We start from the raw sequence: 27,756 nt of genomic DNA on the forward strand, positions 1-27,756 counted from the left end.
TAGAATTCATGCCTTACCTTTGGCGAGCTTCTTGCCTTACCTTTGGTGAGCTCCAATAAGTCCCATAAACATCACAAATGGTCCTTTTGTTTGAATAATTCCGTCGATATATATCCAAAATGTCCATTTATTTGGCGCGTTTGATCCAGAAAAACACCGGTTCCAACTTGCACAACGTGACTACAAAATATCTCAAAAGTTACCTGTAAACTTTTCCAAAACATTTCAAACTACTTTTGTAATACAACTTTAGGTATTTTTTTTACGTAAATAATCAATACAATTGAAGACGGGATGATCTGTGTTCAATACAGGAAGAAAACAAACTGTAGCATGCTTTCTGGTCATTCGCCTCTATCTAATAGTACACTTCAAGTGACCCTCGTTCAAGGATGGCCGTACTTCTTCATTACACAAAGGAGTAACCTCAACCAATTTCTAAAGACTGTTGACATCCAGTGGAAGCGGATAGAAACTGCAAGAAGGTCTTTTAGAAATCTGGATTCCCAATGAAAACCCATTGAAAAGAGAGTGACCACAAAACAAAATCTGAATGGTTTGTCCTCGGGGTTTCGCCTGCTAAATAAGTTCTGTTATACTCACCGACATGATTCAAACAGTTTTAGAAACTTCAGAGTGTTTTGTCTACTAATGATATGCATATCTTATCTTCTGGGGATGAGTAGCAGGCAGTTGACTTTGGGCATGCATTTCATCCGGACGTGAAAATACTGCCCCGTCACCAAGAAGTTAATTGAAATGCATTCCAGGTGACTCCCTCATGAAGCTGGTTGAGAGAATGCCAAGAGTGGGCAAAGCTGTCATCAAGGCTAAGGGTGGCTACTTTTAAGAATCTCAAATATAAAACATTTTGATTCGTTTAACACTTTTTTGGTTACTACGTGATTCTATGTGTTTTATTTCTTAGTTTGATGTCTTCACTATTATTCTACAATGTAGAAAACAGTAAAAATAATGAAAAGGCCTTGAATGAGTAGGTGTCCAAACTTTTGACTGGTACTATTAAAGGGCCATATGTGGTTTAAAAACATTTGTATAATTTCAAAGAAGAAACAATTACATTTGACATTCAACTGAATGTCTGAAATCCTATCGAAATATATAGATTCCATAGATTTACTCTCATTATACTATTGTTAATTTGATATAATACAGTCAAAATCTGAAGGATTTTTTAAAATTCAAAACGAGTTGAGTATTTTACTCCATTATGCAGCTGTTACATTTACAGAACTTTACTTTTGACCTTTTATCAATTTTGACGACCTTTGCTAATTTCATTTCTGGAGCACGTTAGATACTGTATCCAAGATACTACAGAACTGAATAGAAGTAGTTGTATAGAGCCATTGCATCCAGGGGTGTATTCATTATGCCGATTTGGTTGCAATACATCTCTTAAATGGAAGCAAATGGAACGAAACCGGACCTAGCTGAATTTGTCCAATAGAAACTCTTGTTTTAGTACACAACTGTTTGAACTAATGATTAAACATCTGGTGAACCACATGAGATGTACACTCTTAGGGACAAAAAGGTGCTAAGTAGAACCCTTTTAAGAGTTCTACCAAGAACCCTTTTATCTTTGAAGGGTTCTTCCTAGAACCCTCTATGAACAGTTCCACCAGTCTTATTAGCCTTTAACATTCAACTCTCTATTAGTGATGAGTCATTTGCGAATGAACACTGTTTTTGAACAGATCTTTTTGGTGAACGTCGGGAACCGACTCGCATCGGTGAAAGAGCTGTTCATTTGGTTCGCTGATTTGCATACTGCTACTACTGCTTTTTGAGCTCCAGACAACGACTTTCTGTAGATAAGTTCTGTGAAGATGGTAATTCCTCACTGCAGGAACAATAGGCAGTGAGAAGAGAGCCTTATTATGGACCATGCAACATTTTTGCAAGCTATCTAAGGTAAAATGTATTTGAACACAGATTTCATGATCTGACATAATGACAGGCAACCTTTTAGGCTTTACACTACAAATTAGTTATTTTTCATGGTTTTTCATACATTTTTAAGCACTACTGAATGACGAGCCGTTTGGGAGCCAAATGAATGCCTCATTTAGGTGAGCAGAGCCAAAAGATCCGGCTTATGGAAAATATTTGGAATGCCCATCAATCCCCTTTATGACAATATATTACATATATCATACGGCATTTATTTTGAGGGCCTTGTTATACCCTAACAGTGGTCAAACTCCTGGTTTTACAACTCCTGGCATGTAAAGTGATGAGTAATTCTTATTGGAATCCAGCCAGTGTCAGGATATCCAATAATTGGAACTTTCAATCACCCACAACATGCATTCAGAATGACTGCCAGGGTAGGAAAGACTATCTAAAGCATCTAAACTGGTACAACCATCTTAGTAATGGGTGCAATACATCAAACTCCTAACAGGTTGGATTAGGTTAGAAAAATGTATGTTATTTATCTTTGTGTAGCATATGATTAAATCAACCAACCAATGGACACTACCGTTTAAACTTTTGAACACACAGAGACCCATGGGGCGACGCATAATTGGCCTAGCGTCGTCTGGGTTAGGGGAGGGTTTGGCCGCCAGGGATATTTTTGTCTCATCGCGCACCGGGCGCAGTGCACGCCGACACAATGTGTAGGGTTGGATGGGCATTGTGTTAAGAAGCAGTGCGGCTTGTTTGGGTTGTGTTTCTGAGAACGACATTCATCTCTCCCGAGTCCGTACGGGAGTTGCAGTGATGAGACAAGACTGTAACCACTACCAATTGGATACCACAAAATTAGGGAGAAAAAGGGGGTGAAAAAAAAGTTATAGGTAGAACCCTTTGCCTTAAAAAGAACCCTTGTCTTCCAAAAAGGGTTCTTCAGATGAGGAGAAAGAACCATTTTGGAAGTGAGGGTGTTAACATTATTGTACAGTATTTAGTGGGTGTGTGAAGTATACTTACTTCGGCAGCCCTTGCCATCCTCCGCCAGTAGCTGTCCCTCAGGGCAGATGCAGTAGTAGGAGTCTGGTGTACTGATACACTGGTGCTCACAGCCATGCTCCACTGTGTTACACAGGTCTGTGGAGGGACAAACACACACAGACACTCGAACAAACTGGGGGGCAGTGGGCGAGAAGTGTGTGGTGTCATAGGTCCAGTCCAGGATCAATGGAGCGCCGTGAGGGACAGCACAAGGATGCCGTTCTTGGTACCATTCTAAAAAGCTGATGCTAACAACGTGCACATTTTATACAATGTCTAATGTGGTTACTAAAATCCAATTTGGATATATTTGGCTGTTTTTGCAGCATAATAATTGCAGCATAATAATATCCTTTTCGGGTGTAGAAAAATGTTTGCTAAATGCTCATTCCATTTGTAAAAGCTGAAAGCATAGATAGCCAGTAATTACATTATGGTTACCAATGCAGTTAAAAAGTAACTAGATAGCATAAGAGCAAGATAATGTTATTTAATTGTGACCAACAGCATAGGTGTTTCTATAATAAACAGACCTTTGTTCAAATAGTATTATGTATTGTTTTGAATACTTTAGCTGCTTTCGATTGAGCTGACTTGGAGCACTTGAACTGACAATAGTGCCAAAAGTGCAAATGTCGCCCACCTGGCATTCCAATCATGCTCGAAGAAAAAACATACTATTTGAACTCAGATCAGAAATATGAACAAAGTCCTGTTGTGTGCAAGTAATAAGGACCAAAAATAAGACCTTTAATCTTCAAAACCTATTTTCAAGTGTATGTTAATGCTGGGTCTCAAGCTTGATAAACACGGAATAGTACATACTTTAGGTTTATTGCGCTTGCAATGTTCACCGCAAATCTCACCCAGCAGCTGCCTCAAATATTCTGCCCCTAGCTACGGTAAATACATTCTAATGTTGGGCCTGATGATGGCCTCACTAACTTGTGCAGGTCTTCTTGTCATCGTGGAGCTTAAAGCCAGCGCTGCAGTCACAGGTGTAGGCTCCAGGGGAGGGGATACAGATCTGCTCACAGTCATGCTTCCCCTCAGCACACAGGTCTATCACTGGGTCATACAAACAGAGACACTGATTATTGCTTGAAGGGAAGGTTGTAGTTTCATATCTGGGCTTCCTCAATGGGTTGGCCTGATGATGGCTTCACTAACTTGTGCAGGTAATCTTGTCATCGTTGAGGGTGTAGCCAGTCTTGCAGTTGCAGGTGAAGGTGCCCAGAGAGGTGATACAGATCTGCTCACAGTCATGCTTCCCCTCAGCACACAGGTCTATCACTGTATTATAAAAAAACAGAAACACTGATTACTGCTTGAAGGGAAGGTTCTGGTTAATGCCCAGAGTTCTATTGTTTGAGACCTTCTATACCAACTTGGGCTCTCAAGTATTCCTAAGGAAGACACGATCATTCATCTTGGGGATTTTATTGCCAGTCGGCCAGGACCACAACATTTGGAGAGGAATGATTGGGAAAGTAGGTGTCAACAAACCAACTCAAATGGAGTTATTCCCCTAACCAAATGTGTAGAACATGATCTTATCACCAACACATTCTTCCATCAGAAAAAAACAAATATCCTGGATTTATACCCACTTTGGCATATCATTGACCATGTCATTGTCTGAGGCAAGGAACTCTTCAAACCGAAGTACAACCGTTGAGACGGAGATCCTCAACCAAACCCTTCAGCGAATCATAAAGGAAGACCTAGGAAAACCACTTAGGAAGGAGCAGGTACAAAATGCCACCAAGAAGGTAAGAAATAGCAAGGCCACATACCTGAGCCTAAGTGCTCTTTCTTACACCACATACATGCCCTGCTTCTGAAGATCTGGCACAAGTAGAGAATTCCCACAGAACTCAGATTGTTACCATCTTTAAAAAGGGGGACAGGAATATTTGTGGGAACTACATAGGCATCTATGTAGTATCTTCCTACTGTCCACCACTGGGAAAATACTTAAATCACATACTGGCCAACTGACTCCTACCCCTCCCACAATCACAAAGAGGCTTTTTCCCATCCAGCGGCACAACGGACATGATTTCCACAACACAACAACTGCAAGAGAAAAAGCAAACACTTTACTTTACTTTTTTATAGATCTTACAAAAGGATTTGACTATGTAAAATATCAGCTGCCCTGAAAAGCTCACCAGGGTACGGTGACTTCTGCATGACAACTTCTGCATGTCGTCAACACTGATCCTTTACAGTGGTGCTAAAATGGAACCCTTCAAGATGGAAACTGGGATGAAACGGCTGCATCATTGCCCCACCCTTTTTGCAATCTTCATTGCTGCCATCCTTCACTTCACATGTAAGATCTGTCTCAGGAAGTCCCAATCCTGTAAAAACATACAGCAGATTCTTCAACCCAATTAAAGTCAAGGCAAACAGCAAATTCACTTCTATTATGGAGCTCAAGTTAAGTGTTATTAGTCGTACAGGATACACATGGTATACACCGTCCACTGAAATGCTTACTTCTTGACAATACAACAAAATTAAGAACTAACATGTAAGAATATAAACAAAGTAAACGGCTCAGTAGAATATTACTTTTAGCATAAAACGGAAGGCACAATTGGGATTAGAGGGAATCTTTTTAATTGTGCAGCATTGCTTGTAGATAAACTGTCTCTGAGCCTGTTGGTATCAGACCTCATGCTCTAATACTGTCTGCACGGTGATAAGAGAGTGAACAGCTCATTGCTGGGGTGTGTGGTCCTTGATGATGGCGGGGGGGCTTCCTCAGGCACAGTTTCAAGTAGATGTCCTGGATGGGTGGGAACATGGTTCTAGTGATATACCGGGCTGTCTTCACTGCAATTCCTGTACAAGGCTGTGACGTAACCGGTCAAGATGCTCTCAATGTGCAGCGGTAGAATTTCGAGAGGACACGGTGTTGGCATGCTGAATATCTTCAGCCACCTTAGGAAGTAGAGATGCTCATGCGCCCTCTTACAAGAGTGGTGGACACAGATGAACTTAAAACTGCTGACTCTGTACTGCAGTCCCGTTGATGTGGATTGGGGCATCATTTGTTTTGCTGACATTGAGGGAGAGGTTGTTGTCCTGGCACCACAATGATAGTTCAATTACCTCCTCCTTATAGGCTCACTTGTCATTGGTTATCATGCCTACAACCGTGGTGTCGTCAGCCAACTTGATGATGGAGTTGGTGTCAGCCTGGGGTCTGCCCGTCAGGAAGTCAAGGATTCAGTTCCAGAGGGTGGTGTCCAGACCCAGGGCTCTGAGCTTGGTGTTGAGCTTGGAGGGAACAATAGTGGTGAATGATGAACTGTGGTCAATGAAAAGCATTCTCACATAGGTGTTATGGCCGTGTGAATAGCGATGGAAATGGCATCTTTTCTGGATCTGTTGGAGAGGTAGGCAAATTGGAGTGGGTCTGTTTGTACATGAACCAGCAATAAAGACTGCTTCCGTGCAAGAGGATTTTTGTTGGCTAATGATCTTGTACAGTTTGCCGTGGTGTTTGCTTGTGGCGGTATGTACACAGGTGTGATAACACGTGAATTCCCTCTGCATTTAGTGGGGTCGGCATTTTAGCATCAGGAACTCCAGGTTCGGAGAACGGGAGCTCGAGATATTTTCATCTTTGTTTTACCAGGAATTGTTGATGAAGAAACATACCTCTCCCCCTACTCTTACCAGAAGCCGCAGTTCGAACGATAAGGAAAAGGGAAAAGCCATCTGGTTGAATAGCAGTCGAGTGTATTGTCTGTAAGCCAGGTCTCTGTAAAAACACATCCTTCTGTGATTGAAGCCTTGCTCTGAGTTTAAAGTATTTTTCCAGCGATTGGACATTGGCCATCAGGATACTTGGAAAAGGAGGCTGTGTAGCCCGTCCGACTAGCTTTGAGACCCCTTTTCTTCCTCTTCTTCATCCCCAGTGTTGCCTTTGGTCATCTTGTTTAACAGCAACATGTAAGTCCGCTGTGCGGTGAACAAAGGAGCAACATTTTTTTTAAAGCCATAAAAAAAGCAAAGTCGAGCAGGAACCGGGAAGACGCGCACCCTCCTCAGAGCCGCCATATGTCTCCAGTATGCACATGACAAAGCAATGCCTACCCACTTTAGAAGAAGACTTTGCAAAGACGTACACACTCCTGGGTCTGGCCCTGAACAAAAAAAAAGACACAAATCATCCACTAAGCCCCACCAGACAATACAACACCGGTGACAACAATACTTCTTGACAATACCAGACTACAAAGGTCACAACAATATATGTTGACAATACCACCCGTGTAAATGTGGATCACTTTCGATACCTTGCCAACTTTCTCTCCTCCAAAGCTGACATAGACGTGAAAATACACCACCTCCTAAAATGTGTCAGTGGAGCCTTTGACAGACATGGGACATTTGTCTTTGATGATTGTGATATCTAAACTAAAGTCCTCATTTACAAAAGCCGTAGTTCTCTACACCCTACTGTATGGGGAAACCTGCACCAACTCCTGAAACGGCTCTTGTACTCCCAGCTTAACATAGGGCAGTGGGGCCCGCAGGACGATGGAAAAATCACTACAAGCACAAAATCAGGACCAACCGGAAAAAGTTCCCCATCCACACCGCTAACTCGGAGGACATTTACGTTGGACAGAATCACATGTGAGGAAGACCATCCACATTCCTACAAGATCTCTGCTGGATCGCAGAAGACGAGTGGCAACAACGTAATGAGAGCTTCATCATCCACCACCATCACACACTGCAGCAGAATCTGTATCTCTCGGATTGGCCTTCAGCCGTCTAACGACCCAACAAACAGGACTCAACAGGAGGACAATTATTCTCAACCCACATGGTAGACTAGCCATCCTGGAAAATGTGCTTGCTCTTTTTTTGCTTGTTACAGGCTAGATCAAACAATGATGGGGTGACACAAAGTTAGGCCAGATAACATATTTACATTTGGAATCTTAAGGAAATGTTCAGTGGGTTAAAAGGTCAAATCTGGTGAAAATGGGAGTAATGGAACTAGTCATAGATTTCTGTTAAATATCCAGAAATTCACAACAAAAACTTAGTGGATTGTCAAACAAACACTTAGACTATGGAATGGATGCATTAATAGTTACTTTTCTTGAAGTTATATTTAAGGCATGCAGATATACAGAAAGGATCAATTCAGATGTTTTCAGCTACAGTTGTGGTCTGTAACACCACCAAGGACCCTTCTCAGATGAGTCTCTGAAAAATCTGTGGGAGACCCCACTAAACCAGGATAATTTTTCCTCACAAGAATCTGACTTTCTGGGCCAGAGATATTGAAACTGTAATTTCTTATTTAATCTTTATTAGGACAGGGATTCAATGCTAGGAGTCAGTAAAAAGGTCCTCCAACAACAATTTGAAATGCCCTAGAGCAGGTATTCCCAAACTGGGGTACCGCGTAATGCCGTCCAGGGTATGGCAAATTAAAATGTGATCCATAAAAAGAAAAAAATATTCACATTTACAAACAGTACATTTATGTTATCCAACGGGGATATACATTTGGGTGAGTTTTTTTTCTCGCCTGAGTAGCCTCGTTTCACTTCCAAAAATAAAATGAAACCATCTTGTGTTCAGCGAATAACAACACAATGTCAAATACAGGTAGGAGCATATTGTCACATTTTTTTGAATCGAGAGACGAGCTTAGTTTTCTTTACTGCCCATAATTTTCACTTGTCTGACTGCTTGCATGATGACGAGTTTCTCACACAACTGGACTATTTTGGGTGATGTTTTTTCTCGCCTGAAGGATTTGAATTTCGGATTACAGGGACTCTCCGCAACTATATTCAATGTGCGGGACAAAATTTGAGGCTATGATTAAGAAGTTGGAGCTCTTTTCTGTCTGCATTAACATGGACAGCACACAGGTCTTTCCACCATTGTATGATTTTTTTGTGTGCAAATTAACTCAAGCTTATGGACACTGTCAAATGTGATATAGCGAAGCACCTGAGTGAGTTGGCTGCGCAATTATGCAGGTACGTTCCCGAAACATACGACACAAACAACTGGATTCATTATCCCTTTCATGCCCTGCCTCCAGTCCACCGATATCTGAATAAGAGAACCTCATCGAAATTGCAACAAGCGGTTCTGTGAAAATGTAATTTCATCAGAAGCCACTGCCAGATTTCTGGATAGGGCTGCGCTCAGAGTTTCTTGCCTTGGCAAATCGCGCTGTTAAGACACTGATGCCCTTTGCAACCATGTACAGTGCCTTGCGAACGTATTCGCCCCCTTGAACTTTGCGACCTTTTGCCACATTTCAGGCTTCAAACATAAAGATATAAAACTGTATTTTTTTGTGAAGAATCAACAACAAGTGGAACACAATCATGAAGTGGAACGACATTTATTGGATATTTCAAACTTTTTTAACAAATCAAAAACTGAAAAATTGGGCGTGCAAAATTATTCAGCCCCCTTAAGTTAATACTTTGTAGCGCCACCTTTTGCTGCGATTACAGCTGTAAGTCGCTTGGGGTATGTCTCTATCAGTTTTGCACATCGAGAGACTGAATTTTTTTCTATTTCTCCTTGCAAAACAGCTCGAGCTCAGTGAGGTTGGATGGAGAGCATTTGTGAATAGCAGTTTTCAGTTCTTTCCACAGATTCTCGATTGGATTCAGGTCTGGACTTTGACTTGGCCATTCTAACACCTGGATATGTTTATTTTTGAACCATTCCATTGTAGATTTTGCTTTATGTTTTGGATCATTGTCTTGTTGGAAGACAAATCTCCGTCACAGTCAAATCAAATCAAATCAAATTTTATTTGTCACATACACATGGTTAGCAGATGTTAATGCGAGTGTAGCGAAATGCTTGTGCTTCTAGTTCCGACAATGCAGTAATAACCAACAAGTAATCTAACTAACAATTCCTAAACTACTGTCTTATACACAGTGTAAGGGGATAAAGAATATGTACATAAGGATATATGAATGAGTGATGGTACAGAGCAGCATAGGCAAGATACAGTAGATGGTATCGAGTACAGTATATACATATGAGATGAGTATGTCAACAAAGTGGCATAGTTAAAGTGGCTAGTGATACATGTATTACATAAGGATGCAGTCGATGATATAGAGTACAGTATATACGTATGCGTATGAGATGAATAATGTAGGGTAAGTAACATTATATAAGGTAGCATTGTTTAAAGTGGCTAGTGATATATTTACATAATTTCCCATCAATTCCCATTATTAAAGTGGCTGGAGTTGTGTCAGTGTGTTGGCAGCAGCCACTCAATGTTAGTGGTGGCTGTTTAACAGTCTGATGGCCTTGAGATAGAAGCTGTTTTTCAGTCTCTCGGTCCCAGCTTTGATGCACCTGTACTCGCCTTCAGAAGGCCTCGCCTTCTGGATGATAGCGGGGTGAACAGGCAGTGGCTCGGGTGGTTGATGTCCTTGATGATCTTTATGGCCTTCCTGTAACATCGGGTGGTGTAGGTGTCCTGGAGGGCAGGTTGTTTGCCCCCGGTGATGCGTTGTGCAGACCTCACTACCCTCTGGAGAGCCTTACGGTTGAGGGCGGAGCAGTTGCCGTACCAGGCGGTGATACAGCCCGCCAGGATGCTCTCGATTGTGCATCTGTAGAAGTTTGTGAGTGCTTTTGGTGACAAGCCGAATTTCTTCAGCCTCCTGAGGTTGAAGAGGCGCTGCTGCGCCTTCTTCACGATGCTGTCTGTGTGAGTGGACCAATTCAGTTTGTCTGTGATGTGTATGCCGAGGAACTTAAAACTTGCTACTCTCTCCACTACTGTTCCATCGATGTGGATAGGGGGGTGTTCCCTCTACTGTTTCCTGAAGTCCACAATCATCTCCTTAGTTTTGTTGACGTTGAGTGTGAGGTTATTTTCCTGACACCACACTCCGAGGGCCCTCACCTCCTCCCTGTAGGCCGTCTCCTCGTTGTTGGTAATCAAGCCTCCCACTGTTGTGTCGTCCGCAAACTTGATGATTGAGTTGGAGGCGTGCGTGGCCACGCAGTCGTGGGTGAACAAGGAGTACAGGAGAGGGCTCAGAACGCACCCTTGTGGGGCCCCTGTGTTGAGGATCAGCGGGGAGGAGATGTTGTTACCTACCCTCACCACCCTCAGGTCTTTTGCAGACTCCATCAGGTTTTCTTCCAGAATGGTCCTGTATTTGGCTCCATCCATCTTCCCATCATTTTTAACCGTCTTCCCTATCCCTGCTGAAGAAAAGCAGGCCCAAACCATGATGCTGCCACCACCATGTTTGACAGTGGGGATGGTGGGTTCAGGGTGATAAGCTGTGTTGCTTTTACGCCAAACATAACGTTTTGCATTGTTGCCAAAAAGTTCAATTTTGGTTTTCTTCTGACCAGAGCACCTTCTTCCACGTTTGGTGTGTCTCCCAGGTGGCTTGTGGCAAACTTTAAACAACACTTTTTATGGATATCTTTAAGAAATTGCTTTCTTCTTGCCACTCTTCCATAAAGGCCAGATTTGTGCAATATACGACTGATTGTTGTCCTATGGACAGACTCTCCCACCTCAGCTGTAGATCTCTGCAGTTCATCCAGTGTGATCATGGGCCTCTTGGCTGCATCTCTGATCAGTCTTCTCCTTGTATGAGCTGAAAGTTTAGAGGGACGGCCAGGTCTTGGTAGATTTGCAGTGGTCTGATACTCCTTCCATTTCAATATTATCGCTTGCACAGTGCTCCTTGGGATGTTTAAAGCTTGGGAAATCTTTTTGTATCCAAATCCGGCTTTAAACTTCTTCACAACAGTATCTCGGACCTGCCTGGTGTGTTCCTTGTTCTTCATGATGCTCTCTGCGCTTTTAACGGACCTCTGAGACTATCACAGTGCAGGTGCATTTATACGGAGACTTGATTACACACAGGTGGATTGTATTTATCATCATTAGTCATTTAGGTCAACATTGGATCATTCAGAGATCCTCACTGAACTTCTGGAGAGAGTTTGCTGCACTGAAAGTAAAGGGGCTGAATAATTTTGCACGCCCAATTTTCAGTTTTTGATTTGTTAAAAAAGTTTGAAATATCCAATAAATGTCGTTCCACTTCATGATTGTGTCCCACTTGTTGTTGATTCTTCACAAAAAAATACAGTTTTATATCTTTATGTTTGAAGCCTGAAATGTGGCAAAAGGTCGCAAAGTTCAAGGGGGCCGAATACTTTCGCAAGGCACTGTACCTATGCGAGTGTGGATTCTCAGCCCTCACTAGCATGAAAACTAAATACAGGCACAGACGTTGTTTGGAGAATGGTGTTTGGAAAATGATTTAAGACTGAGACTCTCTCCAATACAATCCAACATTGCAGAGATATGTGCATCCTTTCAAGCACACCCCTCTCATTAACCTGTGGTGAGTTATTCACAATTTTTGATGAAAAAAACAGGTTTTATATGCAAGGACATGAAAGGTAAATCAGCCTCTGTCTAGACACAAAAGGAGTCTCCAGAGATAACCAACCCTATGAACAGGTTTGATAACTTGTCATTTTAAATCTTAACAGTGATGTTAGGTGAGTCTGAAGTTTGTGGAGCAGGGCTTTGTAAACAAAAAGAGCGTAATGGTGTAATCTACAAGACTTCAAAGAGGTCAAGCCAACCTTTTGGTAAATAATACAGTGATGAGTAATACCACTGTCTCCTGTGATTAGTCAAAGAGCGCTATAAAAAACGGCATCCAAGGTTTTAAGAGTCGAGGCATCTGCACGTTGATAAATAGTATCACCATAATAGAGAACAGGTAGAAAGGTTGACTGCACAATCTGCTTCCTGCTGACTAGAGAGAGACAAGATCAGTTAATGTAAAAAAGCCCATTTTAAATCTTAACTTCTTCTTCAAGCTCAGTCTTACGTTTTTAAAAAAAACAATCAATCATTGCCAATCCATATACCAAGGTATTTGTATGCAGGAACTTGTTTGATTATAGAACCATCCCACAGGTAATGATGTAATCCATCGGAGACAACTTGAAAACAACATGTATTTAGTTTTATATCAGTAAGGGCTTCCTGCACATCTGCAAAATTGGACTGTAGCCTTGTCACAGCCAGGTCAGCAGCGGGGGCAATTGTGTACATAATAGTATCATCTGTATTTTTTTTACAGATCGACCAATAGCATTTATATGAACAGTGAAAAGAACAGGCCCTAGTATCGACCCCTGCGCAACAGCTTATGTATCTTAAGAAATGTGGACTGTCAATCACGATGGCCTGAGTTCTGTCACTAACATAGTCATTCAATCATGAACAGAGCTCAAGCCTATTGAGGACAACTTATTTCAATAAAATAGCACGATGAACAGTATCAACAGATTTTGACAGGTCCACAAACACATTTTAAATCATTGACAAGATCAAAAAAAGTGGTTGCTATAATAGTGCTATGCGGATTGGTTTACATTCAAAATACATTTCTCAGATAAAAAAGGAGCAAAGTTGTACATTTACCAAGCCACAGATTCTGAACATATTACTGAATATATAAACAGACTATTTAATCATACAAACATACTTAGAGTATGGAATAAACATATTTATAGGTACTTTTGTCATAATTATCCTTTAAGTTATGCAAAAACACAGAAAAGGCATATTTCCATATTGTTGGTCAAACATGTACATAAGCTACCAAAAACCTTTCTCCCCTCGAATTACTGACGTTGTAGATCCCCTCAAACTACTCAGAAAGACACTTCTGAACAACAAGCACTTTACCTTGTGAGGATCTGACATTTTGGGCCAGAGATATTGGAACTATAAGTGTAAATGCAGTCAAAGTTGATTTTTAGGTAGATGAAGAACGATTAAAGAAGGATTTTTCAGTCTTGAGACATGGGTTGTGTATGTGTGCCATTCAAAGGGTGAATGGGCAAGACAAAATATAAAAATGCCTTTGAACGGGGTATGGTAGTAGGTGCCAGGGGGCACCGGTTTGTGTCAAGAACTGCAATGTTGCTGGGTTTTTCATGCTCAACAGTTTCCGTGTATATCAAGAATGTTCCATCACCAAAGGACATCCAGCCAACTTGACACAACTGTGGGAAGCATTCGAGTCAACACGGGCCAGCATCCCTGTGGAACTCTTTCAACAACTCATTTCCCCTCAGGAGACTGAAAAGATTTGGCATTGGTCCTCAGATCCTCTACAGCTGCACCATAGAGACACCTGACAGGCTGCATCACTGCCTGGTATGGCAACTGCTCAGCCTCTGACCGCAAGGCACTACAGAGGGTAGTGCGTACGGCCCAGTACATCACTGGGGCCAAGCTTCCTGCAATCCAGGATCTCTATACCAGGCGGTGTCAGAGGAAGGCCCTAAAAATGGTCAAAAACTGCTACTGCACGGCAATCGGTACCTGAGCGACAAGTCTAGGTCCAAAAGACTTCTTAACAGCTTCTACCCCCAAGCCATAAAACTCCTGAACAGCTAATCAAACACCAACCTGACTATTTCCATTGACCCCCCTTACACTACTGCTACTCTCTGTTTATCATCAATGCATAGTCATTATAACTCTACATGTACATACAGTATTACTACAACTAACTGGTGACTCTGTACTGGTACCCCCTGTATATTGCCTCGCTATTGTTATACTACTGCGCTCTTTAATTACTTGTTACTTTTTATTTTTATTTTTTAACTTACTAACCAACAATGCAGTTTAGAAAAATAAGTGTAAGTAAATATTTCACTGTAAGGTCTACTACACCTGTTGTTGTAGGCGCATGTGACAAATACAATTTTATATCATTAATTATCCTTATGACACATATATACACATACAGTTGAATGAACCAGACTGTGGAGGTCTACAATCTTTTTCTGAGGTCTTGGCTGATTTCTTTTGATTTTCCCATGATGTCAATCAAAGAGGCACTGAGTTTGAAGGTAGGCATTGAAATACATCCACAGGTACACTTCCAATTGACTCAAATTATGTCAATTAGCCTATCAGAAGCTTCTAAAGCCATGACATAATTTTCTGGAATTTTCCAATCTGTTTAAAGGCACAGTCAACTTAGTGTATGTACACTTCTGACCCACTGGAATTGTGATACAGTAAATTATAAGTGAAATAATCTGTCTGTAAACAATTGTTGGAAAAATTACTTGTGTCATGCACAAAGTAGATGTTCTAATTGACTTGCCAAAATGACTAAGTGTATGTTATCATCAACTTCAACTGTACATTTAGAAAGATTATAAGTAATTTCAAGGCTTATTCATACTGTTTTGTTGAATAGGAAATACATCATAAAATATTTAATATTTTTAAAAAAACGTATTTTTACTGTGTACTTGAGCTTGTGTCCTCAAACGTGACTATACCAATTTATTATTTTTTTTACCAGAAAGGTGAGATTTGAACCTTTCTTGGAGTATGCAGCATTACTAGTTATCAGTGGTGGAAAAAATACCCAAGTGTCATACTTGAGGTAAAGTAAAGATACCTTAATAGGAAATGACTCAGGTGAAAGTCACCCAGTAAAATACTACTTGGGTAAATGTCTAAAAGTATTTGGTTTTAAGTATGAAAAGTAAAAGTACAAGTATAAATAATTTCAAATTCCTTATATTAAGCAAACCTGACGACACCGTTTTCTTGTTTTTTATTTATATACGGATTGCCAGGGGCGCACTCCATAACTCAGACACCATTTACAAACCAAGCATTTGTGTTTAGTGAGTCCGCCAGATCAGAGGCAGTAGGGATGACCAGTGTATGAATTGGACCACTTTCTTTTGGGTGTCAGGGAAAATGTATGGAGTAAAAAGTACATTATTTCTTTTTAGAAATGTAGTGAAGTAAAAGTAAAAGTTGCCAAACTACATAAAACTACATAAAAAAATTACTTTAAAGTGCTATTTAAGTACTTTACACCACTGCTAGTTATCCTTTATGGCCCTTTCATGATAAACAATTACTTTTGGGGATTACTTAGTGTGGCGTCCCAGTTATGTGGCCGGGGAAAGCCACTGTTTTGAGTGTCAGCCACGTCCCATAACCCGCAATGTTGGCGGCAGCAAGCTAGGCTACAGGGCTACGACCACACCTGAGGTCACTCGGCCTCGTTAGGCTGCAATGCACCTGGGGAAATTTAAGTGGCTGCTTTAGTTTAGCACAGGGGCTGGACGCCAGAGGCTGAGCTCTACGGACATTTGTTTGAAGCCCTGGACATTGTGTTCTCCACAGGAAGAAGTGACCGGTCTAAAAGTGAAGCTGGTAAGCTGGGTAGCAGCCCAGCAAGTTTTCTTTAAAGTTAAGGCTATCACTAGGTTCAGTTAAGTGGAGTGGGAGAGTTTTGTTTTTTGTTAATGTTTGAGAACCAGATTTGTGAACCTTTTATTTTGAATAAATATGCTAGCCTAGGTTAAGCTGTGTCCCTGTCATTGTTCCTCCTCATTGCCTTCCATTCCAGTAGATTACATTTTCAATTACATTTAGGGTGTATTGAACCAACATGGATTAACTTTTAAACTGGGTTAAATCAAGGTTTATCTATTTCTTGTTGCACCAAATTTTAAACCTATTTTTAAATGAATCCTTCCTCTAATCTAAGTTTACACCTAGATTAATTTTAAGCCTGTTGCCCAATTAATTTAAAAAAATATATAAACTTTGATTGCCGATTCATTCTAAACTGCCACTTGAGGGGTTTAACTGATAAAATGGCAGCATATCTACTGTGGAGAGAACAAAACGAGTTCCTCAGAGAATAATTAGAAACAGGTTGAATCCTGTAGTGTTTTATGATACTTAACTCATTATTAGTAGGCTATTTACGTGACCATTTTGTGCAGCAATTGAATTGGAGTTTATGATATGCCCAGCCTTGGTATGAATGATGTTATGCAACATGCTATAACGGGCCTGATAACGGTAACACTGTAGTGAAGTAGCATTAACATTAGTTTTAATGTGCATTATAGGCATTGATATTTACCAGTTATTTATGCTTGCTAAATATTGTTGGGTCAAGTTCTCTGTCGTCATCATAGGGGTTATGGAGAGGGGCAAACTTGCTTGGGAATCATCTCGCATGTCTTCTGGGTGATACGATTAATTCCCTTGGACGTAGGCCCCCCTCCGGCTCCAGTTTGAAATAGCCCCCCCCTCTCCTCTGCCGCATCCTTTTTGGCTTCCACTTTTAATTTATAAACTAGCGAGCTAAAGTTAGCTAACAAATTCGTTTTCTGTCTAGTACTGGCAAATAATGGATTTTATTTCAAATCAGCCAACCCTTGAGAACATTTCATGATGGAGTTGCAGTAGTTCTAACAGCAACTTTGTGGCCTCATTTGTCAAGTAGGCTAGCTACTTTGTTTCAACTCACAAAATACCTCATATTGGTGTAACATGTCACTAATCATAGTTTAAAACCGATCCAGAGTTTAAATTAAGTGGTGCAACACAGCTCTGATTAATTATAAACCTAGATTTACAAAACCTAGATTAACTCTAATCGATGTTGGTGCAACCCATTCTTAATTACATTTAACTGGTTTAAGGTACTTGCTGAGACCTGCAGATAGACAACATCACCATAATCCACCACTGATGTAAAAGTGCTTTGAATAAGATCCTTTCTGACTGACATTGAAAAACAAGATTTGTTCCTAAAATAAAAAACACATTTCAATTTCAGTTTCTTCAGCATATCAATGTGCTGTTTAAAATTCAGCTGTTTAAAATCCCCAAAAATGTATAGGAGGTGACCCTATTAATTTGCTGGCCTTTTAGAGTTAAACTCTTCAAGTGACTCCTATCTACTTTCAGAGAAGAGAAAATCATATATTTAGTTTGCGTTAAGCACCAGTTTCAATTTGAAAATTTGCTTTTGAACAGCATCAAAAGCCAACTATCCTGAAAAGCCTTCTCAATATTACATGTGCTAGAATAAATAGTGTCATCAGCATACAGATGGAGATTTGCAAAGTCAACAGTCTTCCATATATAAGTTATATACAGTGTAAAAAGGATCAGACCTAAAATTGAGCCCTGGGGAACTCCTTTCGTAAGCCTTTGAAACGCCGATTTCATTCCCTGCTGTGCTAAACACTGTTCTGCCACAAAAGTAGTGTTAGAACCAATCCAATTCTTCAACACTTAAACCAAAATGTTTTTGTCTACACAACAGCAGGGCAAGGTCAACATTGTTGATAATTAAATAAAAAGTGAAACAGTGATGTTTCTTGTCCTGAGCATCTAGAATATGACCTATAACTTTAGTTACCGCAGTAATGGTACTATGCTTGGCTCTAAAACCGACTGGAATTGAGAACTTTTGATAGAGAAATTGAGAAAGTCTTTCAACTGTCAGTTCACATGGTTGTCCAAAATCTTTTCCAGTGCAGACAGTTTTGATATGGGACGATAGTTATCCAACTGGGACGGATCTTCAACCTTATGTAAAAGTGCATTCCAGACTTTTGGAATCGTATTATTCATCAATGAAAGATGTTAATATATGAGTGAGAGGGGCAGCAAATATTTTTTTAAATAAGGGTTAAATTCCAGCTACTTAATATCAATAGATTTGAGTGCCTTTACAACTTCTGAAAACTCAATCTCGGTATAATGAAATGGATAAACCATAGGCCGGCAGGCGGCAGTTTCATTCACAGCCTCATTCGAGATGTTAGGATGGAGTTCATTATCAAATAAATGCCCAGCCTTAGCAAAATGCTCGTAAAAAATATCAAGCAATTGATTCTTGTCTGTCACTTAATGGTTTTCCATAATTTTGTCGGGTTATTGAGGTTTGCCTTGGTAGATTCGGAATAGAAGTTAGATTTCCATTTCCGTATTAACAAGGTGTACTTGTTTCTCAGTGCCCTGAATAACTGCCATTCAGCCTGGGAGTTACACTTTTTGGCTTTAGCTCATTTGTGTATTTTGTTTTTGGATCAAATCAGATAATTCCTCTGTAAACAAGGGATTGTCTCTACCTCTTACCCAGTACTTTTTGAGAGGGGCATGTTTATCACAGATACTAGAAAACATGGAATGAAAATAGGAGAATGCCTCCTCTGTCTGGCAAAAACAGCAATCCTATCCCAGTTGCATGCGTAAAGTTCATGCAGGAAGGCCTGCTTACAGAACTGCTTAAAATGTTGTTTGACCATGTACCGAGGGGGCAGTTTAGGGATTTTAGGGTCTCTAATGCAAGCAACTGCACATTAATCTCTTAAATCATTAGGGAAAATACCAACGGCCAAGTACTTATGTGGATTGTTATTTAGAATAACATCAATAAGTGTTGACTTGGAGATGTATTTTGGATTGGGTCTTGTGACTGCATTTATCAATTAAGTAAAATGCAATGTTTTGCACAGTCCTCTTGTGGCCTCGGAGTGTGGAGAGAACCAGTCCCAGTTTAAAATCGCCCATGAGAACCATTTCATTCCCCCCCCCCCCACAACCACGCTGAAGTTTAGCCAGAGAATCGAGAGATTCTTCTTTTGCAGATGGAGGTCTATAACATCCTATTAAATCTAAGCTCACAGCTTTCTTTCTCAGCAAGGTGCATTTTTTTGCATTGCAACACAGAAAAGCTGTAGCCAGGAACATTGACTTATGGTTCTCTAGAGCCTGAGCTGAATCAAGACATCTCCTAACTTTCAGTCCTCACTCGGTTGTAAACACATAAATTGCATCCTACAGTACCTAGTGAAAGCTGATGAAATGTCTGTAATATCTTCTCTGAGTGCTTTAAGTGTGTGTGTGAGAGAGTGTGTGCATGGTGTGTGGGCGGGGGCCAGCCTGTGTGTGATGCATGTATGTATATATATTTTGGTCTATATATCTCCATCGGGATGTTGCTTTTAGTGCATCGCATTGTTTGGCCTGCCGATGGCGTCGCTAACTTGTGCAGGTCTTCTTGTCGTCGTTGAGGGTGTAGCCGGTGTTGCAGCCGCAGGTGAAGGCTCCAGGGGAGGGGATACAGATCTGCTCACAGTCATGATTCCCCCCAGCACACAGGTCTATGGCTGTATCATACAAAGAGACAAAAATCACAGTTGCTGTTAAGTCAGTAACTGCTGAAACTTAACTTGACCCATCCTACATCCTCACAATTTCTGACTCATTTCCCATTGATATATACAAGAACCAGACCCAGTTACAGCTTACCCAGTTACATGCACTTGACTGACGTATATACTGAATATACAAAATATTAAGAACACCTGCTCTTTCCATGACATAGCTTTCACCTGGTCAGTCTATGATACCTTATTGATGTCACTTGTTAAATCCACTTCAAACATTGAAGCTGAAGGGGAGGAGACAGGTTAAAGAAGGATTTTTAAGTCTTGAGACAATTGAGACATGGATTGAGTATGTGTGCCATTCAAAGGGTGAATGGGCAAGACAAAATATTTAAGTGCCATTGAACAGGGTATGGTAGGTGCCAGGCGCACTGGTTTGTGTCAAGAACTGCAATGCTGCTGGGATGCTCAACAGTTTCCCGTGTGTATGAAGAATGGTTCACCACCCAAAGGACATCCAGCCAACTTGACTCAACTGTGAGAAGCATTGGAGTCAACATAGGCCAGAATCCCTGTGGAACACTTTTGACACCTTGTAGAGTCTATGCCCCCAAAAATGTAGGCTGTTCTGAGGGCAAAAGTGTGTGTGTGTGGGTGGAGTGCAACTCAATATTAGGTATATTCAGTGTATAGTTCATTAATAATAATACAAAATGATTAAGTTGGCTCATTTCTAGCCCTATTGACAGCCTATACCTTTACAGGTCTTGCCATCCTCGTTGAGAGTGTACCCTGGCAGACACAGGCAGTGGAAAGAACGAGGGGAGCTCTCACAGAGGTGCTCACAGCCATGGTCAGACTCCAGGCATAGATCCATCCCTGGAACCCCAGCAGACAAGCAACAATTCAACCTTTAATCACTGTCATCCTATTGGCATTAGGAAATATAAGGAAAGTTCCCAAAAGCTAGTGATGCTCTTGTGAGAATTAGATGCTTGATATTGTGCTGCCAAGGATGCAACTAATAGCAAGAGCTAAAAATCCCACAGAGCTTTATTCTGACTTGAGTATATTTTTTATTTAATTTATTTAACCTTAACTGACTTACCTAGTTAAATAAAGAACAAAATCTTATTTACAATGACGGCCTACCCCAGCCAAACCCCTTACAACGCTGGGTCAATTGTGCGCCGCCTTATGGGACTCCCAATCACGGCCAGTTGTGATACAGCCTGGATTCGAACCAGGGTCTGTAGTGACTGAGATGCAATTCCTTAGACTGCTGCGCCACTCGGGAACATTTTACAAGCTTTGAAAGTCTCAAGTACGAATACAAACCTTTTTGGACACTGGCGATCTTGACACACTTCAGCAACAGTAAAGTGGAATTTGTAAATTGGGATACTACGGTTGGAACAATAACTTTGATTTATCATGGAAACTGAGTAATGTTGATAATTGCTTATATTGCGCATATCGCTGAACATACACAGTACCAGTCAAAAGTTTGGTCACACCTACTCATTCAAGGTTTATTTTATGTTTTACTATTTTCTACCATTATAGAATAATAGTGAAGACATCAAAACAACACATGGAATCATGCAGTAATATAATTGTTTTCAAACAAATCAAAATATATTTTGTATTTCAGATTCTTCAAAGTAGCCACCCTTTGCGACAGCATTGCACACTCTTGGCATTTTCTCAACCAGCTTCAGGAGGTAGTCACCTGGAATGCATTTAAATTAACAGGTGTGCCTTGTGGAATTTCTTTCCATCTTAATGTGTTTGAGTCAATCAGATGTGTTGTGACAAGGTAGGGGTGGTATACAGTCTTTTACCAAATAGGGCTACGTCTATATTATTGCAAGAACAGCTCACCTCATATTGCAGCCCAAATTAATTCTTCAGAGTTAGTAACAGACACATCTCAACATCAACTGTTCAGAGGAGACCGCGTGAATCAGGCCTTCATGGTCGAATTGCTGCAATAAAAACACTACTAAAGGACACCAAGAAGAAGAAGAGACTTGTTTGGGCCAAGAAACACGAGCAATGGAAAATTTGTCCTTTTATCTGATGAGTCCAAATTTTAGATTTTTGGTTCCAACCACCGTGTCTTTGTGAGATGCAGAGTAGGTGAACGGATGATCTCCGCATATGTGGTTCCCACCGTGAAGCATGGAGGAGAAGGTGTGATGGTGTGGGGGTGCTTTGCTGGTGACACTGTCAGTGATTTATTTAGAATTCAAGGCACACTTAACCAGCATGGCTACCACAGCATTCTGCAGTGATACGCCATTCCATCTGGTTTGGACTTAGTCCCACTATCATTTGTTTTTCAACAGGACAATGATCCAATATTCCTCCAGGCTGTGTAAGGGCTATTTAACCAAGACGGAGAGTGATGACAGAGAGTGATGGAGTGCTGCATCAGATGGTCTCCACAATCACCCGAGCTCAACCCAATTTAGATGGTTTGGGATGAGTTTGACTGTTGAGTGAAGGAAAAGCAGCCAACAAATGCCCAGCATGTGGGAGAGCCTTCAAGACTGTTGGAAAAGCATTCCTCATGAAGCTGGTTGAGAGAATGCCAAGAGTGTGCAAAGCTGTCATCAAGGTAAAGGGTGGCTGCTTTGAAGAATCTAAAATCTAAAATATATTTTGATTTATTTCACAGTTTTGATTTTTTCACAATTTTTCTACAATGTAGAAAATAGTAAAAAATAAAGAAAAACCCTTGAATGAGTAGGTGTGTCCAAACTTTTGACAATAATTCGATAATATCGCTTATCGACCCAACCCACCGCAGAGCTTGTCCTGGAACTGCAGGCCAAACTGGTAGATCAGGTCAAAAGACTCCACCAGGAAGACATGGTCCTCGATGGGCGGCGACGCCATAGCACGCAGCGAGGTCATATCCGCCCGAGCAACGCCCACCGCATAGATCTCGATTCCCTTGTCTCGAGCCTCGGCTGCTACCTCCGCCACGCGGTCCTGGGGCCGTCCGTCCGTTACGATGACAGCCACATTGGGCACCTTGGGTCGGTCGCCCTCGGCTGCCGTGAAGGCATGGTTCATGACGTACTTGATGGCCAGGCCCGTCATGGTGCCCTGCGCCAGGGGGACGATCTCATTGATGCCTTTCACCATGCCCTGCAGCTTGCCATGGGTCTTGAGAGAGAATTCGTTCTGGACCTACAGTAATAGAAATATGCAAAGCATCAGTCACCTCTTCATATGCAGGGTTTGCATGTCTAGCTATCTCTATTTAGGTGCAACTGAGTCTTCACCAGTGGCATTTAGCCTTTACAAGAACTACAACTGGAAAGGGAAGCCAAGCTAAGAATTCATCAAGAATGATCTTCCCTTTCCAAGCGTAGTTCTTCACTAATGTGTATAAACAAAAGGATAAATTGTGAAGTTGATAAGAGGTTGTGGACCTGGCTGGAGTACTGCACCACGCCCACTCGGGTGGCATTCGCCTCCATGTCCAGCGTGTGGATGATGTCAATCATGAACTTGCGCATGGTCTCAAACTCGTGGGGCCGCACACTTCGAGAGCTGTCAATAATGAACATGAGGTCCACTGGGCCAGACTTGCACTTCTGCTCCGGTCCTGGTTTAGGCGAAGTGAGAATGTGTGAGCCAGAGTGGGAAATCATGAATATCACATTAGCTATGGCATAAGCAGACAATTAAACAGTAGTTTTGTATTAATTTCATTAACTTCCTTGCAACGCCAGTTCTCATTTTCATGTATTCTTGGAATAAAATATAAAATGCAAGAAGCAATTGAATGTGGGCTGAACTGCAATCCATTCATGGTCTTTTTATTACTTCACAGTTGGACTCGGCTAACCTTCTTTAGGCCTAGCCACAGCCATGGTGGCCAAGGCTAGCAGGACAGACACACAGACACACAGCTGTCTCATGTTCAGGGTGCTGGTCTGGGAGCCGGACCTCTCGGGGCTGAGTTTAGGCAGGCTTCACACTGCACCGCAATGAGAGAACACAGAACAAAACAGGTCATCGAGAGTACTTTACCACCAGCACATTCCTGCGATAAAAACCTTGACACCAATCAGATGGCGGAGGTACAGAGGAGTAATTCCTATCCTAATAGACGGCTACACACAGGACTAATGTGCGAAAGGCATGCTGTCAATTCAAAACAAGCATTATAAAAGAAACTTCTCTTCTTCAGTCCTGAGAGAGGTGTCCAGGTGAAATTTATGGTTATCGCTCAGATAATTGTACCTTGAATAGTAGTCATTCATTGGCCTCATTTTGGTCCATTTGTGAATGCCCAATGGGAACAACTTCCTCAGAGAGCATAGATAGACATCACATCAAAGACAACTGTGCCATGTGCTTTTCCTACTTGGCAGTGAAGTTTGAGTGAAGGAAACATTAAAACCAATGCCAATTGACATGAGCCGGCAAGCTCTCTGATATAAAAATGGATGTCAACGCCAACAGACTAAGTTCATAGATAGCAAGAGAGCGATATAAAGAAAAGAGGGATACAGCAGAATAAAGTGAGATGGAAAGTAAATCAGGTTTCCATCCCACTCTAATTTTTTTACTTTTTCCATTTTTTTGTGTCGGTAAAATGAATTATGCGAGAAATGTTGGTGGAAACGCTTTTATGCCCAAACCATCATATTGAGTAAACTTGATGATATGTTTTGTGGTCCTCCCACTACGACTTCAAGAAAGCATGCAGTTTATTTGGCTACAGATGAGGTGCTGAATATTTGCAAGAAATGTAGAATGTTTACATGAAAATCTGTCACCAATTGACAGTCGTGAAGAGGACCCGACAGAGTACGACAAAGCCTATTCCCCCTCAGGAGACTGAAAAGATTTGGCATGGGTCCTCAGATCCTCAAAAAGTTCTACAGCTGCACCATCAAGAGCATGGTTGCATCACTGCCTGGTATGGCAACTGCTCGGCCTCCGACCACAAGGCTCTACAGAGGGTAGTCCACAGACCCACTCCAAAAGGCTTTCGGAGCCATCATCGACTCAGTGGGTTTTGTCCAACATGTCTCTGGACCTACTCACTGTCACAGTCATACTCTGGACCTAGTTTTGTCCCATGGAATAAATGTTGTGGATCTTAATGTGTTTCCTCATAATCCTGGACTATCGGACCACCATTTTATTACGTTTGCAATTGCAACAAATAATCTGCTCAGACCCCAACCAAGAAAAAAAAATACAGTAACGTGCAGTATCGAAGAACCCTTACTGCTGCTCGATCATCCTAATTTGCTAACTTAATTGAGGAAAATAAGAACAATCTGAAATTCCCTTTTGATACTGTCGCAAAGCAAACTAAAAAGCAGCATTTCCCAAGAGAGGATGGCTTTCACTTCAGCAGTAATAAATTCATGAACTTCTTCGAGGAAAAGATCATGATTATTACAAAGCAAATTACGGACTACTCTTTAAATCTGTGTTTTCCTTCAAAGCTCAGTTGTCCTGAGTCTGCACAACTCTGCCAGGACCTAGGATCAAGAGAGACACTCAAGTGTTTTAGTACTATATCTCTTGACACAATGATGAAAATAATCATGGCCTTTAAACCTTCAAGCTACTGGACCCTATATTCCAACTAAACTACTGAAAGAGCTGCTTCCTGTGCTTGGCCCTCCTATGTTGAACATAATAAACGGCTCTCTTGAAAAAGCCAAACCTTGACACAGAAAATATTTAAAAAACTATTGGTCTATATCGAATCTTCCATTCCTCTCAAAAATGTTAGAAAAGGCTGTTGCGCAGCAACTCTCTGCCTTCCTGAAGACAAACAATGTATACGAAATGCTTCAGTCTGGTTTTAGATACCATCATAGCACTGAGACTGCACTTGTGAAGGTGGTAAATGACCTTTTAATCACATCAGGCCGAGGCTCTGCATCTGTCCTCGTGCTCCTAGACCTTAGTGCTGCTTTTGATACCATCGATCACCACATTCTTTTGGAGAGTTTGGAAACCCAAATTGGTCTACACGGACAAGTTCTGGCCTGGTTTAGATCTTATCTGTCGGAAAGATATCAGTTTGTCTCTGTGAATGGTTTGTCCTCTGACAAATCAACTGTAAATGTCGGTGTTCCTCAAGGTTCCGTTTTAGGACCACTATTGTTTTCACTATATATTTTCCCTCTTGGGGATGTCATTCGAAAACATAATGTTAACTTTCACTGCTATGTGGATTTCAATGAAACATAGTGAAGAAACAAAATTGCCCTCGCTAGAAGCATGTGTTTCAGACATAAGGAAGTGGATGGCTGCAAACGTTCTACTTTTAACCTCGGACAAAACAGAGATGCTTGTTCTAGGTCCCAAGAAACAAAGAGATCTTCTGTTGAATCTGACAATCAATCTTAATGGTTGTAGAGTCGTCTCAAATAAAACTGTGAAGGACCTCGGCGTTACTCTGGACCCTGATCTCTCTTTTGAAGAACATATCAAGACTGTTTCAAGGACAGCTTTTTTCCATATACGTAACATTGCAAAAATCTGAAACTTTCTGTCCAAAAATGATGCAGAAAAATTAATCCATGCTCTTGTCACTTCTAGGTTAGACTACTGCTCTACTTTCCGGCTACCCGGATAAAGCACTAAATAAACATCAGTTAGTGATAAATACTTTCTGCTAGAATCCTGACGAGAACCAAAAAAATTGATCATATTACTCCAGTGCTAGCCTCCCTACACTGGCTTCCTGTCAAGGTAAGGGCTGATTTCAAGGTTTTATTGCTAACCTACAAAGCATTACATGGGCTTGCTCCTACCTATCTCTCTGATTTGGTCCAGCCGTACATACCTACACGTACGCTACGGTCACAAGACGCAGGCCTCCTAATTGTACCTAGAATTTCTAAGCAAACAGCTGGAGGCAGGGCTTTCGCCTATAGAGCTCCATTTTTATTTTATTATTTATTATTTATTTTATTTTATTTTTATGGAATGGTCTGCCTACCCATGTGAGAGACGCAAACTCGGTCTCAACCTTTAAGTCTTTATTGAAGACTCATTTCTTCAGTGGGTCATATGATTGAGTGTAGTCTGGCCCAGGAGTGTGAAGGTGAACCGAAAGGCTCTGGAGCAACGAACCGCCCTTGCTGTCTCTGCCTGGCCGGTTCCCCTCTTTCCACTGGGATTCTCTGCCTCTAACCCTATTACAGGGGCTGAGTCACTAGCTTACTAGGGCTCTTTTATACCGTCTTTTATACCGTCCCTAGGAGGGGTGCGTCACTTGAGTGGGTTGAGTCACTGATGTGATATTCCTGTCTGGGTTGGCGCCCCCCCCTTGGGTTGTGCCGTGGCGGAGATCTTTGTGGGCTATACTCAGCCTTGTCTCAGGATGGTAGGTTGGTGGTTGAAGATATCCCTCTAGTGGTGTGGGGGCTGTGCTTTGGAAAAGTGGGTTGGGTTATATCCTTCCTGTTTGGCCCTGCCCAGGGGTGTCATCGGATGGGGCCACCGGATGGTGTCTCCTGACCCCTCCTGTCTCAGCCTCCAGCATTTATGCTGCAGTAGTTTATGTGTCGGGGTGCTAGGGTCAGTTTGTTATATCTGGAGTACTTCTCCTGTCCTATCCGGTGTCCTGTGTGAATTTAAGTATGCTCTCTCTAATTCTCTCTTTCTTTCTTTCTCTCTCTCTGAGGACCTGAGCCCTAGGACCATGCCCCAGGACTA

The 27,756-nt window shown here is 41.5% G+C and overlaps 1 protein-coding gene across 1 annotated transcript in view; it reads right to left on the reverse strand.

The window, feature by feature from the left end:
- Positions 1-23,981, reverse strand: part of LOC135526675 (matrilin-4-like) — a 31,812-nt gene extending 7,831 nt beyond the window's left edge. Inside the window, exons 1-7 of the mRNA XM_064955228.1 lie at positions 23,909-23,981; positions 23,490-23,665; positions 22,854-23,244; positions 20,800-20,922; positions 19,921-20,043; positions 4,153-4,275; positions 2,962-3,078 (exon numbers count right to left, since the gene is read on the reverse strand). Of these exons, the coding sequence (XP_064811300.1) occupies positions 2,962-3,078; positions 4,153-4,275; positions 19,921-20,043; positions 20,800-20,922; positions 22,854-23,244; positions 23,490-23,665; positions 23,909-23,981 (1,126 nt within the window). The remainder of the gene's footprint in view (positions 1-2,961; positions 3,079-4,152; positions 4,276-19,920; positions 20,044-20,799; positions 20,923-22,853; positions 23,245-23,489; positions 23,666-23,908) is intronic.
- Between the last annotated feature and the right edge of the window lie 3,775 nt (positions 23,982-27,756).

Source organism: Oncorhynchus masou, chromosome 5 (genome assembly GCF_036934945.1).
Source record: "Oncorhynchus masou masou isolate Uvic2021 chromosome 5, UVic_Omas_1.1, whole genome shotgun sequence".
In the NCBI taxonomy this organism is placed as follows: domain Eukaryota; kingdom Metazoa; phylum Chordata; class Actinopteri; order Salmoniformes; family Salmonidae; genus Oncorhynchus; species Oncorhynchus masou.